Genomic DNA, 14,995 nt, shown 5'->3' on the forward strand with positions numbered 1-14,995 from the left:
TAAGTGACTACCACACTACAAACAGGACAGTGTGACTTACTGGTCTGGAATTTCCAGTGGCTGATTTTTTATCTTGACGTGGAGGGATAAAATCCTCTCATCCATAAATGGACACTGAAAACATCAAGATGTCAGTAAACATATTATGCAGCACCAATGTGATTTACAAACAGAGGCAAATACATTTATAAATATTTTAGGCTTGGAATGCGTGTTTTTATACTCCAGTTTATATACAATATAAGTTACTTACAGGGAAAGTACAGAATTGTTTTCTGTCACTGCAGTTAGAGTTAGTATTACATTGTTTACATTATTGAAAATGTGAATTTCACATTTTTACAAGCTTGCGCCTCCATATGTTTGTTATATACAGAGATTTGTAGTGTGATCAGCTCTCGGTGGCTGGAGAAATATCAGCCACACAGGGAGTGCACTGTTCCCAGTGAGTCACAGACTTGCAATGAGATGCTCCCCCCCCCCCCTGCAAGGTAAAGTCATAATGTGCTAGTATCCATCGCATACTAGCACATTATATGAAACTTACCTTAAAACGAAGCTGTCCCAGCACCGCAATGTCAGTGCTGCAGCTGCTTCTATCTTCACCCATCTTGCTTTCGGGGTTCACAGGCTCCAGCCCTGTGACTGGCCGAAGCTGCGATGACGTCACTCCCGCGGGAGCCACCGTTCACGGCCCGGATGGCCCTTCCTTCAGAGTGCATGCACCAGTGATGTCACTGGCTGCATGTAATGTAAATATCTCCTAAACGGTATAGGTTTAGGAGATATTTACACTACTATTATCAGGCATGTCCAAAGTCCAGCCCTTGGCCAATTGTGGCCCGCGTTCCGGTTTAATGCGGCCCCACTGGTAATTTGGACATGTATCTCTTTTGTAGCCCCCAACAAATCCCTGAGCATCGCATTTAGAGGCTGCATTCATGGCAATGGCGAGGCTGCATTCTTGGCAATGGCGAGGCTGCATTCATGGCAATGGCGAGGCTGCATTCATGGCAATGGCGAGGCTGCAGATGGGCACTCATTAGGCTGCATTGATGGGCACTGACCTGACTTATTTTGCTTCACAGTTCTTGATTTAAAATTTGCGTGTTATACACCAATAAATACAGTATATCCAAATAACACGCCTGAGCTCATCCTTGGACTCTTAACCACAAAGGAAAAATAATTATTGTTGGGCAGTGTATTAGTTAATTTGCATTTAATTATAATGGTTCGAAGAATGTCAGGCAAAATGGTCGGCCCTCGCGCATGTTCACTTCATTAAATCTGGCCCTCTTTGAAAAAAGTTTGGACACCCCTGACTTATATGTAAGCTTTATTATAGGCTTACCTATAGGGAAAAGCCAGTAAAGGAAGTTTACTTCCAACATTCCCACATATTAATAGATTGTTTACAGCAAGCTGATCTCTGGAAAATACGGCATACTGGGAATGCTAACTGTCACATCTGCTTGTGCGGTCAACCAAAATGTCATGCCATCGAATGACTGGTGTCATAACTGATCACATGTGCAGCTCCATGGTAGATGCAGATCAAACAGCGACTAAGATGGCAGGTTATTTGGCTGAAAAGTAGAAGGGTTTAGTTCCGCTTTAAGGTTTAGAATCCAACAGAAAGTTACCCAAAAAGACAGTTCACTCACCCACCAGCTTATGCTTCATGGCTTCTTGCCCAATCAGTTAAACTGGCTTTTATGCACATATAGGCATTGTCCAATAGAACAAAAAAAAATATTTAGCCAGTTCTTTCTGCCTTACACAACAGGCAATTCTACGAGGCTTAAAAAAAAGTGAAAAATCTTAAAGCGGAGTTCCACCAATAAAATTTACTTTGCCGTATTCATCAGCAATAAACATAAGTAAAAACATTTGATTTGGTGGCCATTGAGCTCTTCTTTTTTTTTTATAAATTCTTTATTACATTTTTTTTTGTTATTCTTATACAAGGACAATTAAACATCGCCATTGAACAGTATACATCTTTACCACAATTCTGTTCTTCTTAAACAAAGATATCTTTTCTTTACATTGACTTTTAATCAGGGCTTTTTTTCAGCAGGAACGCGGGGGAACGCAGTTCCGGCACCTCTAGCACTGAATGTATGTAATGGGGTTCAGGGTCTATTGATGCTAGCTGCTGGGGGGATTTATTGTCACTGGATGGGATATATTTTTGCGGGTCGGGGGAGTGTCTATTATTGCTAAGGTCTATTGTTGCTGGTGGGTGATCTACTGTTGCTAGGGGTGGATCTTATGTTGCTGAGGGGTCAGTTGTTGCTGGAAGGGATCTATGGTGGTCAGTTGTTGCTGGGAGGGATCTATGGGGAGGGGGTATTTTGTTGCGGGTGATCCATTGTTGCTGGGGGGGTCTACTGATGTAGGCTGCAGGGAGATCTGTTATTGCTGCTGGGGATTTTTTTTGTTGCTGGGGGATGGGTATTTTGTTGCTAGTGGTCCATTGTTGCTGGGGGGATCTATTGTTGCTGGCTGCATGGGATCTATTTTACTGCTTTTCTTGCTATCATTAACTAATTCCATACAAATTACTTAGTACCACAATCAGTGCCGATCCTGACCTCCCTGGGGCCCTAAGCAAAATGAAATGACATGTCACATTGTCAAGTTGAGAAGCTGGGGGGGGGCGCTGCCGACAGTGACATGTCACATTAAAGATTAAAGTCTTACATAAAGTGAGAAGCAGGGGGTGCTGACTTCTTACCTCTTCTCCCATGCAGCCAGTGAGTTGAGAAGCGGGGGTGAGGGGCCTAAAATGACTTCTCACCAGACGGGGCCTCTAGTAATTTGGGGGGCCCTAAGCGGCTTGCATAGTGAGCCTATAGGGCGGATCGGCCCTGACCACAATTATTACTTGGTTCTGTATTCTCTAAAAGGGGCAGCACTGAGTGTTGGGTAGGGGGTGGAACCACAGAATAGTGTAGGAGGTGGGTAGGGGGTGGAACCACAGAATAGTGTAGGAGGTAGGTAGGGGGTGGCACGGAAAGGGGGAGTTCCTGCACCTATTGTCTGAGAAAAAAGGCCCTGCTTTTAATCATTTCTAACACATAATAAGAAAACCAAAAGAAGACTAACCTCTCCTCTTCGCTGCCCCCTTTACACTAGTCTGTTATAATCTATCCTTGTTAAGATGCCAATAACCTGGGCCCTCCCCCGGTTATCACCCCCTACCTACTTCTATGCTTTAAGCCATAGAAAAAGAACAAAGAAAAGAAGAAAAGACAGGAATTGATTTATTTTTTAACTGCATACATATCTGCAGGTATTGGTCAGAAGTTACAAACTTCCTTGAGCTATCCCAAGGCCTTCATAATGTCTTCCAAGCAGTGGCAGCTGGTGCTCCAAATTATTGGGGGGTGCAAACAAACTGAAAAAAAAAAAGTAGCCACTGTGCTCAAACGCAGATACTGTGTCCATCAAACGCAGCCACTGTGCCATCAAATGCAGCCACTGTGCCCATCAATTGCCACCACTGTGCCATCAAATGCAGCCACTGTACCCATGAATTGCCGCCACTGTGCCATTAAACGCAGCTACTGTACCCATCAATTGCTGCCACTGTGCCCATCAATTGCCGCCACTGTGCACATCAATTGCCGCCACTGTGCCCATCAATTGCTGCCAGTGTGCCCATCAATTGCTGCCAGTGTGCCCATCAATTGCTGCCAGTGTGCCCATCAATTACTGCTACTGTCTCCATCAAATGCTGCCACTGTGCATCCCCCATCCGCCCGGCACTTACCTGTCTCAGTGGGGCAGCGGGTCACGGTGGCGATGTCCTCCATGCGCCTCGATGTCTTCTCCCATCCTCTCTTTCAGTCCTCTGCTATAATTCGGACGCCCCCCCGATAGGCATCCAATCACAGTGCCTGTTGTTTCAGCCAATCAGGTGACAGGTAACAGACCCGAGCACCTGATTGGCTGAGAGGCGGTTCAACGTTAGGAAAGCGAATATTCATCTGCTTTCCTAACACAACACCTTTTTGGACACCTATTAAAGCCTAAGGCTCTAATTAGGTGCTTCCAAAAAATACCCCGCTGCTGTAATTCAGGTGCCCGGCGCCCAAAAAGGGGCCGGGCACCTGAATAGGGGGTGGCAGCGGCCACCATAGATAAATGAAATGCATGAATCTATCTATGATGATAGAGAGGGAGCGGCGTCTGTGCACCCTTTATGGATGCACCGCCACTGCTTCAAAGCATTCTCGAACATAAAAAACACCTTCTAAGAATTCTCTTCTTTCATGCTAAGCAGTAGCGGCTGGTGCTCAAAATTTTTGGGGGGGGCGCAAACGAAAAAAAAAAAACAATTGCATCCTCACTGTGCCCATCAAATGCAGCCACTGTGCCATCAATTGTTACCACTGTGCCATGCCATCAAACGCAGCAACTGTGCCATGCCATCAAACGCAACCACTGTGCCTTGCCATCAAACGCAGCCACTGTGCCATGCCATCAAATGCAGTCACTGTGCCATGCCATCAAACGCAGCCACTGTGCCATCAAATGTCACCACTGCGCCATGCCATCAAACGCAGCAACTGTGCCATCAATTGTCACCACTGTGCCATGCCATCAAACGCAGTCACTGTGCCATGCCATCAAACACAGCCACTGTGCCAATTGTCACCACTGTGCCATGCCATCAAACGCAGCCACTGTGCCCATCAATTGTCACCACCGTGCCATGCCATGAAACGCAGCCACTGTGCCCATCAATTGTCGCCACTGTGCCCTTTAATAGTCACCACTGTGCCTTTTAATTGTCGCCACTATGCCAATTGTCGGCACTGTGCCCTTTAATTGTCACCACGGTTTCCTTTAATTGTCGCCACTGTGCCCTTTAATTGTCGCCACTGTGCCCATTGATGCCACTGTGCCCTTTAATTGTTGCCACTGTGCCCATTGATGCCACTGTGCCCATTGTCGCCGCTGTACCCATTGTCGCCGCTGTGCCCTGTAAAATGCCCCTTCCCCTGCCCGACATTTACCTTTCTGGGGGCCAGCCATCCTCCCTTCCACGTCCCTCAATGTCTTCTCCCGACCTCGATGACGCTTCAACCAATCAGGTTACCGGCAACCAGAACTGGTGAACCTGATTGGCTGAGACGCCTGTCAGTCTTATCCGCTGGCTCTGATAGGCACTTCCACACAGCCAACCAGCTGCCATTATTCAGGTGGCCGGCGCTCATCATCCGGCCATCTGAATAGTGGGCGGCAGCGGCGAAAATACATAGATTCATGCAATGCATGAATCTATGTATTTCAGTGGCTGTGCGAGAGCCAGAGGGGGCAGCGCTCCGGCGCCCTCTATGGACGAACCGCCACTGATGCTAAGGCTATCCTGGAAGAGACTCTCCCTCCCGACGCATGTGCATGTATGTTGGTGGCTCAAAACATTTTTTATTTACAGCGACAGCCAGGAATTACTGGCAAGTGCATGAAGGAAGGAAAGGATAGGGTGTAATACATATAACCTGTGTACTTCAATTACGTTTTCTGGGGCATGTGTAACACGCAAGTGATTAAAGGGTCACTAAAGGAATTTTTTTTTTTAGCTAAATAGCTTCCTTTAACATACTGCAGTCCTGGTTTCATGTCCTCATTGTTCGTTTTTGCTTTGATGTTGCTGTAAATCCTCTCTTTTCTGGACACTTCCTGGTTGTCTGTTTCCTGATCACCACAGTACTGGGAGATTTCTCTCTGTGGTCACTAATCAAGGAGGTGTGATTACTGTGTGTAAAACGAAACTGGATTGGTGCTGAGGAGTTTTAGACAAAGTATCACTGCTCTCTATTGGCTGACTGCCCTCTATTGGCTCTCTGTACATCAGAGAACCAGCAAACAACAGCAAAAACGAAACTACACTGCAGGCACATTATATGATTGTTTTTTATCTATTTTTAATCATTTTTAAAAGGAATCAGTTAACTATTATGTCTCTATACCCTGTAAACAGTCATTTCAGCTAAAACATTTTTTTCCTTTAGTGACCCTTTAAAGTCTATTTCCAGTGCATTTAATTATGCAAGTTGACACAAGCTGAAAAATAGCAAAATGAATACCTATGGAATGTTTGACCTTACACTCTATGTGAGATCAGTCGTTAACTTACAAGATAGTGTTCTAAAAATAAACCAGAGAAAATTGAATCATACAGTATCTGAATAAGGCCCCTTTCACACAGCCATTCTAAAGGGGTCCACGTGTCAGTTTTTCAGGCAGACCTGATCAGAAGGTCCATTCATTCCTATGGTCAGACAGGTGTAAATGTGCTTGTGTCCATTTACTCTCAACCACCCAAAGAGCAGAGCCTATGTGTCATCCACCCACATTCCCCCGATCAGTAGGGGATCTGTGAGTTGATCCGATGCAGATTGAATCTGCCCCATGTGAAAGAGGCCTAATACATACACAGTGATTTATAAAAATACATACCTGGCCAAATACAAAACAGTGCAAGGTGACTCCCATTGCCCAAACATCCAGAGCCTGTAAATAATGCAAAAAAGAAAAATGTTTTTAAAGTGTTAATGTGCCAACAATGTACACCTGCCATGCACAGCAAACTGTATCACAAGATTCTGTATCCATGGCAACTTTCCCACACCTCCTACTCAGAGCATACATGTGAATTATCTGCAGATATTAATCAAAGAAGGAGCAGTCAAGGTCACTATAAGATATAAAGCATGTGGCTTTGTAAAGCATACATCCCTTCGTTATATTGATTATATGGGTATTTTAATGCTTTGGAGGTTTTTCCATTCACTACTGATTTTACTGCAGGGTCAACTGTACCTGAAGATTTTTGCAGTATATTTTATAAAGAATCAAGCTCACCATAATCATTGCACAAATTATCACTGCTTAAATTACCATTAGCCTGTGTTATTTGAGTTTCTAGGAGGTTTCTGTTAAGAGAAGAGTATGGATCCATTTTGGTGGTGATAAATACAGATTTAGAAGAAATAAAGACTTTCAATAGTGTAAAAACTATACCAAACAAATTATATATATATATATATATATATATATATATATATATATATATATATATATATATATATATATATATATATAGCAAATCTATGCTATATTTATGTGAGTAAATCCTTACAATCCTTTTTAGGAGTCCATTAAGGGCCACAGGAAATCTCAAACTTCCAGGTTATTCTGGCTGCCTACTGCCTCCTACAGGAGGACTGGACATTTGCAAACAACATACAATGAGGTGGCAGACCAGCCCATGATATCCCCTGCTACCACCAGCACCCCCTAGGTTTGTAGCAAGCAATATTGACAGCATGATCATAAACACAGAGGGCTGGGATCCAAGTTCCTCAATGGACATGAAAAGGATTTTATGGTGCATGAAAAAATCATTTTTTTTTCTCACCCTGAGGGACAGAGGAAGTCTTAAAGGAGAAGTTTACCTTTTGATTTTTTTTTTATAAATGCACATTTTATTGCAGGTAAAAAAACGCGATTTGATATTCTTTTTGTAAGGAGCCTGCAGAACATTGCGCCCACGATCAGTAGATCACAGGTGCAATGTTAACCCCTTCTTTACCAGTGTCATTAGTACAATAACAGCGCATATTTTTATCACCGATTACTGTAATAATGTCACTGGTCCCCAAAAAAGTGTCAAAAATGTCAGTTAGGTGTCCAATTTGTCCACCGCAATGTCGCAGTACCGCTAAAAATCACTGATCGTCGCCATTACTAGTAAAAAAAAATAAAGACAATATAAAAATGCCATAAATCTATTCCCTATTTTGTAGACACTAAAACTTTTGCGCAAACCAATCAATATACGCTTATTGTGAATTCTTTTACCAAAAATATGGAGAATACATATTGGCCTAAACTGATGAAGAATTTTTTTTTTTAAATCTTCTTGGGATATTTATTATAGCAAACAGTAAAAAATATTGTTTTTTGTTTATAGCGCCAAAAATAACAAACGGCAAAATTGAACAAATACCACCAAAAGAAAGCTCTATTTGTAGGAAAAAAAGGACATAAATTTTGTTTGGGTACAATGGCCTGGTCAGAAAGTGGGTAAATCCTTCCAGTCCTTAAGTCGTTAAGCAGTACACATGGCAGCTCATAGGCTGCATGTAATAAAATAATTACTTTTGTGAGTACATGAATCATTCCATTGAAAAAACCTCCAAAAAAAACAGTAAAAATAAATAAACATCAATTAAATAATCATGTTGAAATATTGCAAAACGTCCAAAATAAAGTTGCTTTTATTTGGGACGTTTTGCAATATCTCAACATGATTATTTAATTTATGTTTTTTTATTTTTACTGTTATTTTTGGAAGTTCTTTCAATTGAATTATCCATGCATTTTTGCGAGCACTGTAATTATTTTATTACATTCATTCAAGTGTATAGCACTTTGTGTACAGCAGCTGCAATTATTATTATATTTGATTTTCCAATTTTTTTCACTTGTTTCACTTTCAGCGCGAGTATATTTCATTTTTCACAGAGGCTGCATGTGACCTGCTTTGTGTTGCATTTCTTTGGACATAGCATGTCCTAATAGGTTGCATTTGCAGGCAAGGCAGGTCAATCATGCACTTTATTGTCAAATGTTGCATGTTTCCATTCATTCACAGCTGCATGCGTTTGAACAGAAAATATAGCTTTTGAATAGATCGGCTGTGAACAGGAACCCTCACAAAACTAGGAAATAGTTGCCTGATGCTGAAAAGCCCATGAAGTTTTCACAGATCTAGTAGAGAGAGCATTCCAAGGAAAAAAAGAACCCAATCCTTAAATGATGACATGATTGAGCCACCTAGAAATATTTAAATGAGAAGCCAGGGCGCCCTTCTGGGCCCATCCAAAATGACAAAAAGAAATCAGTCTTTCTGGAGAAAAATAAAAAAAAGGAGTGTCTGAGAGATAGTCCTGCAGAGCCCAAACCACGTCCAGACAATGGAAGGAAATTTCCTTTTGATAAACCAAAGCCAGACAGAGAGAACAATGTCCTGATTAAGGTGAACGGCAGAAACTATCTTAGGTAGGAAGGAAATCCTGGGCCTTAACACCACCCTGTCTCGATGCAAGACCATAAATGGACCTTGCTACAAGTCTTTGATAAAAGATAAAACCTAATAAGTGATTGGTTTGTGTGAAAGTAATAGCGCCTACAAACTATGATATATATACTGGAATATTTATTTACATTTTTTTTATACTACTAATGGCGGAAATCAGCAACTTATAATAGGACTGCAATAGTGCGGAGAGCAATCTGACACTAGCTGGCGCTGGGGGGGGGGAACTGACTAGCTGCCACTGACATCACCAATGAAAATGTTTCCATCAATCTGCATCTGCAGTCAATCAGTGTATTCTGACAGTACGTGGTGCTGACAGAATAAAGCATTCTGGCAGGAAGGATTCCTCCATCCACCATATTAATGTATGATCAGCTTTACTCTTAGCGAGAAAATGGATGATGTGTATGCACAGGGCATCTGTAAACCTGTTCTTTTGCTCTGCATAGGTTAAAAGCACAGGTTCATTTTTAAATGCATGTATTCCTGTTTGACTGATGACATCACTAGACAGTTCCAAGCTGTATTTTAAAGAAGTACAGCCACAGCTTATTTGACTGTATTTCACTGGTGGATCACAGGAGTGCACTTTGTTCTGCACTCCTGTGACCCATTTTCAAAAGACAACGGCTGAAGTCTGCTGTCTGCTGACGTCGCAGAGCCGGTACAGGCTCGGGAAGGATCGCAACAATGAAGTAGGGATCTGCCCACATGCCTGGACCGACACCTGTCTCAGCCTCTCAGCGAACCACCAAGATCCTGAGCCAGCCACTCTCACCCTCTCCACAGCCCAGTGCTCCAGTGAGTGTGGGGGGCAGAGCGGCGAGCTGTTGACTGACAGGGAGCTGTGAGACCCAAGCGATCAGCAGTGTTTGATCACTCGGTTCTCAGTGTTAGAGCCAGCGGGGACAGAGGAAACAAATGCATTCTCATACTTCATTTTTAATAACATCAACACTGAACAACTATCACAAGATGTATTTTACATCAATATACATAAATACACTTTACACAATACAATCAACTAAGGGGTTTACCTTTCCAGAAAATATTTTGCGTGTTTCTGACAGGGTCTCAGGAGCCATGAAGGCTGGGGTTCCCACGGTGTTGGAGAGAAAAGCATCTGTTCCTTCAAACTGATTGCTGACCCCAAAATCAGCAATTTTGATGTGGCCATCTTCCCCCACTAAAAGATTGGACGGCTTGACATCCCGGTGTATAATCCTCTGATAATGCACTGCAAAGACAGTACAATGTTATTGACAGGTCATGGCAACACCAACATGGAATAATAGTACTTAGCACTGAAGTCCGCTACAAACAGCACATGGGCATTATTATGTGCCTTGTAGATCATCTGCTAATCTCTGTGCTTTACCAGGCTTGTGTTCTCAGTCAATCTGCAGAATAGGTTTAAACTGCAACCTAGATTATTTTATGTCTAGAAAGAAGCTATTTTACTATGCCAGCAGGAGCACAATGCTGTAAATCAGTGACGCCATCCAGCCATTATTTAAAGTGCTATTAAAGGAAAATCTATACTCACTTGCTCAAGATTCTTCACCTGGGGTCCCTTTGTAAGCACTCTTGGCTCCTATTTTTCTGTGTCTCGCTCATTGCACACGCTTGCTAAGAACGCAGATGTACAGGCTCGCCCCCGAGTCGGGCAGTGTGTGTCCACAGACACACATAGCGTGGCTCGGTTCTGCCACCTCTTAACAGGACTTGATTGACAGCAGCAGGAGCCAATGGCTTCCACTGCTTTCTTGGTGCCTTCAAAGAGCAAGAGAGAGAGACAGCAGAAAAATGCTACTGTCGAGCACAGAGCTGCATCGAAAGGGAAGCCAGGTAAATATTTAGGGGTCAAGCTGATACCAAAAGGATTGTTACCCTAATGCATGGAATGCATCAAGGTAAAAAAACTTTAAGCCTTTATAACCACTTTAAGGAGTCTGTAATGCTAGGTTTTCCCTAGCAGATGACTGCACTTTTCTGTTGAACCCCATCCGCATTTCATCTGCTGTGCATTAGAGATCAACACTTTAAGCTAAGGATACGCAACACTTAAAAGTATATGTAAACTTTAACAGCAATCTTTTCTTTTTGCTCTGCTGTAATTGTTTTGTTTTATATGTTTAGTAATTCACCAAAAAATATCTGTTAACTCTGCCAGAAGCCCAGTGCTTCTGCAGTGTTATCTAAAACAGTGTCATCAAGAAGTGCGTTAGGACTACAGAGCAACTTCCCTTTTTTATGGAGAAGAGGAAAAACAGAGGTGTCTGCAGCAGAAACTCAATTCCTGTCCTACAGTGACAATGCTGCACCTCTATGAATACAGTACAAAAAGTTAGCATGGTCATTCTAGGGTATATGTCTTAGAGCAGCTTCACACTGCTATGGTCCCACTGCACTGTAGGCAAAGCGTAGCTAACCTGTGGGTTTCGTTTTGGGTTATCTACGCTTTCTCATAGACTTCTATGATATCTCGTGGCTTTCTTTTCTTTTCCAATAATTTTATTGAAAATTGTACATATCAAATTTTCAAGGCAAAATATTGTTTACATGAGATAAGCATTTCCATATACAAAATGTCTCAAGATACTAGAGGTATGAGCAATATATGATATGGTATACCCTAACAAACCTCTCATCTCTCTATACGTCTACTTAATGAACTACATGAGAAACCAGTTACAAGTAAAAAAAAAAACTGACAACACTACAGAACAAAGAAACAAAAAAAAAGGGATGACCAGATTAGCGCTTTCTTGGATCCCTGTCATTCCTTTAGGCTTGAAGAAGAAGAGGAGGAATCCATACTATGTGACCTAAGTCCTCTCACTAGTCACTCAAACAGGATGTAGGGGAAGAAAATAAAAACCTGCAAGAGGAAGGAAAAAGGGGAAAGGAGAAGGGAGAGGAAAGTGAAGGGGTGGAATGTGCACCCCTGTTGTTCTCCGCTAAACTGTACTGATGTCTCACAATCCTTTGGACAGGTATTTTATCCATGGGTCCCAGACCCTATCAAAGACTGGCTGTTTATCGAGTAATATCGCTAAGAGGTGTTCATTGATCATGATCCACAACAACTTTGTTTTCACCAAGTCGAACGGGATCATGGGCACCCTCCAGGATCTAGCTACCGCTATCCTGGATGCAGTACAGATGAATTATATAAGTTTCTTTGTGTGTACTCCCTCCACTGTGCTTCCAAGTAGCACCTGCTGCTGTGATTTGATAAGGTTCACCTGGGTTAGTGAATAGATGAAATTATAGATGCAAATCCAAAAATTGCCCGACTTTAGGACATGCCCATTATATATGGTATACTGTGCCTTCTATACCACATGCCCTGAAACATATGTCGCCACTCTCACTGGTACCATATACCATCGCAGCAAAACTTTGTAATTCGCCTCGATAAGTGAGGTGTTAATGAATGATTTTGAGGCGAGTTGTGTCATTTTAACCCATTTATCTATTTCCAATGTTGCCTCTATATATCGTGTTCCCACTTGTACTTGTAAAAAAAAAATCCAACTTAGAGGACAAGATGCTGTATATTTTCGAGATGTGACCAGTATGCTTATCGAAGGACCCGCACAGATATTCCATTGGGGCGGAAGTCCTTAAATCATTTGTACGCTTTAGGGTCTTCAGGTAATGCATCTGGAAATTATGGTAAACTTCTGTGTTAGGGAGTTAATATTTTTCTAGTAGGGTTTGTTTCGATAAGATACCTTTATGGTAGCACATGTCAGCAATACGTATCAAGCCCTTGTTAGTCCACCATGCGAACTCTTGAGGATTAAGACCCGGGGTGAAGTCAGGATTACCAGCAGGGCCAGATTAAGAACATCATGGGCCTGGTTCTGAGGATTTTGGTGGGGCCTTTTAGGCTGCATTCACACCTCCGCGACAAGTAACGCCGCGTACGCGGCGTATTTTGCCGCGAATAGTGTAACTTTTTTTTTACAAATCCTTCCTATTGCTTTGTATGGCCGAACGCCAATGCTGCCTGAAAAAAAGGGTCCGGGACTTTTTTTCATGCCGCAGGTGTACGGCGTCTATGAGATGTGAACCATCTCATAGACAGCAATGGGAATTCTCCCCTCCAGCGGCACGAGCGGCCGGCGTCGGGCGTTTTGTCGCGGAGGTGTGAATGGGGTGTAATAAATAATAAATAAATGTGTGGGAATGACATGAACGCAGCCCAGCCAAGGCAAGTGACCAAAGGCACAGAACCCAGAAGGAAGACCGGGTGAAGATGGAAGTGTCCAGGCCCCGCCTAAAACATCGCAGCACTGGAGGGCTCAGTCTGAAAATGTAAGTGTACACTAATGTGCTAATATGCTGTGCATACTTGTACATTGTGGCATAACCTACCCGAGGGCCTCTAAAAAGTAGTAATGTCAGGAAAGTTTACTACCGCTTTATTATCACAGGATCCCAGGAGCCTCTCATGGGGCCCCCTACTGACCCGGTGGACGGTGGCCCTTGGGCAGTGCCTAAGTGCACAGTTGCCAACATTTAAAAAATATTTTCAGGGCCACTTTTTTATATAAGTGCTATATTTAGAGTAGCTGAGATCCCCGATGTTCCTCTATACATCATAGTAGTAATCACAAAATTAAATGAGTACTAATAATGGGACAGAACAAATATGAGAACTGATATTTCCTTTAGTTGAACTAACAAAAGTGTGTCTATTCTAGAGCTGGTAACATTGAGGATATTCAGTATAATTTTAAAGAACTGTTTTTGTGGGTAAGCGACATAGGGGAGGAGTATGGACGGTATATAAGTGGGAAGTATGTGCAGGTGAGGGAGAGGAATGTGGAGGGTCTAACAGTGGGCACTATGTACAGGAGAGGAGTACAAAGGGTACGGAAAAAAGCACTATGTACAGGAGAGGAGTGTGAAGGGTATGACAATGGGCAGTATGTACAGGAAGAGTGAGGGGGTATGACAGAGGGTAGTACGTACCAGAGAGAAGTGTGGAGGGTATGATGGGGCAGTATGTACAGGAGAGGAGTGTGGAGGATATGACAGTGGGCAGTATGTACAGGAGAGGAATGTAGACGGTATGATAGTGGGCTCTATCAGTGGCGTCACTAGGTTTGGTGTCACCTGGTGCAGTAAAACATGGTGTCACCCCCCCCCCCCGTCGGGGGGGGGGGATTAAAATGTTTTACCTCAACACTGCTGCTCTCACTTCCTAGCCTGCTTTAGGGCCCTGTCCTGTCGCTGTGGAGTGACAACAGAAGCAGGACAGAGCAGTAGACTTGGCAAGCTAGTGCATAAGGCTCTTTCCTGTCTAGCCTGCCACAATGCACTTAATGGTGTAACCCAAGGCTCAACCACGCCCCCCCCCCCCCCCACAAGGGAAGAGCACACCACATTAAATGGTGGATGTGGCCAAAGGACCATACAAAGGCATTGTTAAATACCATGAGTGCATTATGCACAGGGTTCAGAAGTACACTACATACAGAGTGCAGCATTCAGGAATGTGATACAAACAGGGTGCATACGTTTTCTATGTACAGGGCGCAAGGATCGCTATGTACAGGGTGCAGGGGTGGCTATGTACAGGGTGCAGGGGTGGTTAGGACAGGGTGCAGGGGTGGCTATGTACAGGGTGCAGGGGTGGCTATGTACAGGGTGCAGGGGTGGTTAGGACAGGGTGCAGGGGTGGCCATGTACAGGGTGCAGGGGTGGCCATGTACAGGGTGCAGGGGTGGCTATGTACAGGGTGCAGGGATGGTTAGGACAGGGTGCAGGGGTGGTTAGGACAGGGTGCAGGGGTGGCTATGTACAGGGTGCAGGGGTGGTTAGGACAGGGTGCAGGGGTGGCTATGGACAGGGTGC

The 14,995-nt window shown here is 43.4% G+C and overlaps 1 protein-coding gene across 3 annotated transcripts in view; it reads right to left on the bottom strand.

The window, feature by feature from the left end:
• The window catches only part of CAMKK2 (calcium/calmodulin dependent protein kinase kinase 2), a 188,661-nt gene that overhangs the window by 33,726 nt on the left and 139,940 nt on the right, over window positions 1–14,995 (bottom strand). For all 3 annotated transcript variants that reach the window (XM_040346824.1, XM_040346832.1, XM_040346842.1), the window contains exons 10-12: window positions 10,162–10,361; window positions 6,478–6,531; window positions 41–114 (exon numbers count right to left, since the gene is read on the bottom strand). In XM_040346824.1, coding sequence (XP_040202758.1) covers window positions 41–114; window positions 6,478–6,531; window positions 10,162–10,361 — 328 coding nt within the window. The remainder of the gene's footprint in view (window positions 1–40; window positions 115–6,477; window positions 6,532–10,161; window positions 10,362–14,995) is intronic.

This window comes from Rana temporaria, chromosome 1 (genome assembly GCF_905171775.1).
Source record: "Rana temporaria chromosome 1, aRanTem1.1, whole genome shotgun sequence".
Taxonomy (NCBI): domain Eukaryota; kingdom Metazoa; phylum Chordata; class Amphibia; order Anura; family Ranidae; genus Rana; species Rana temporaria.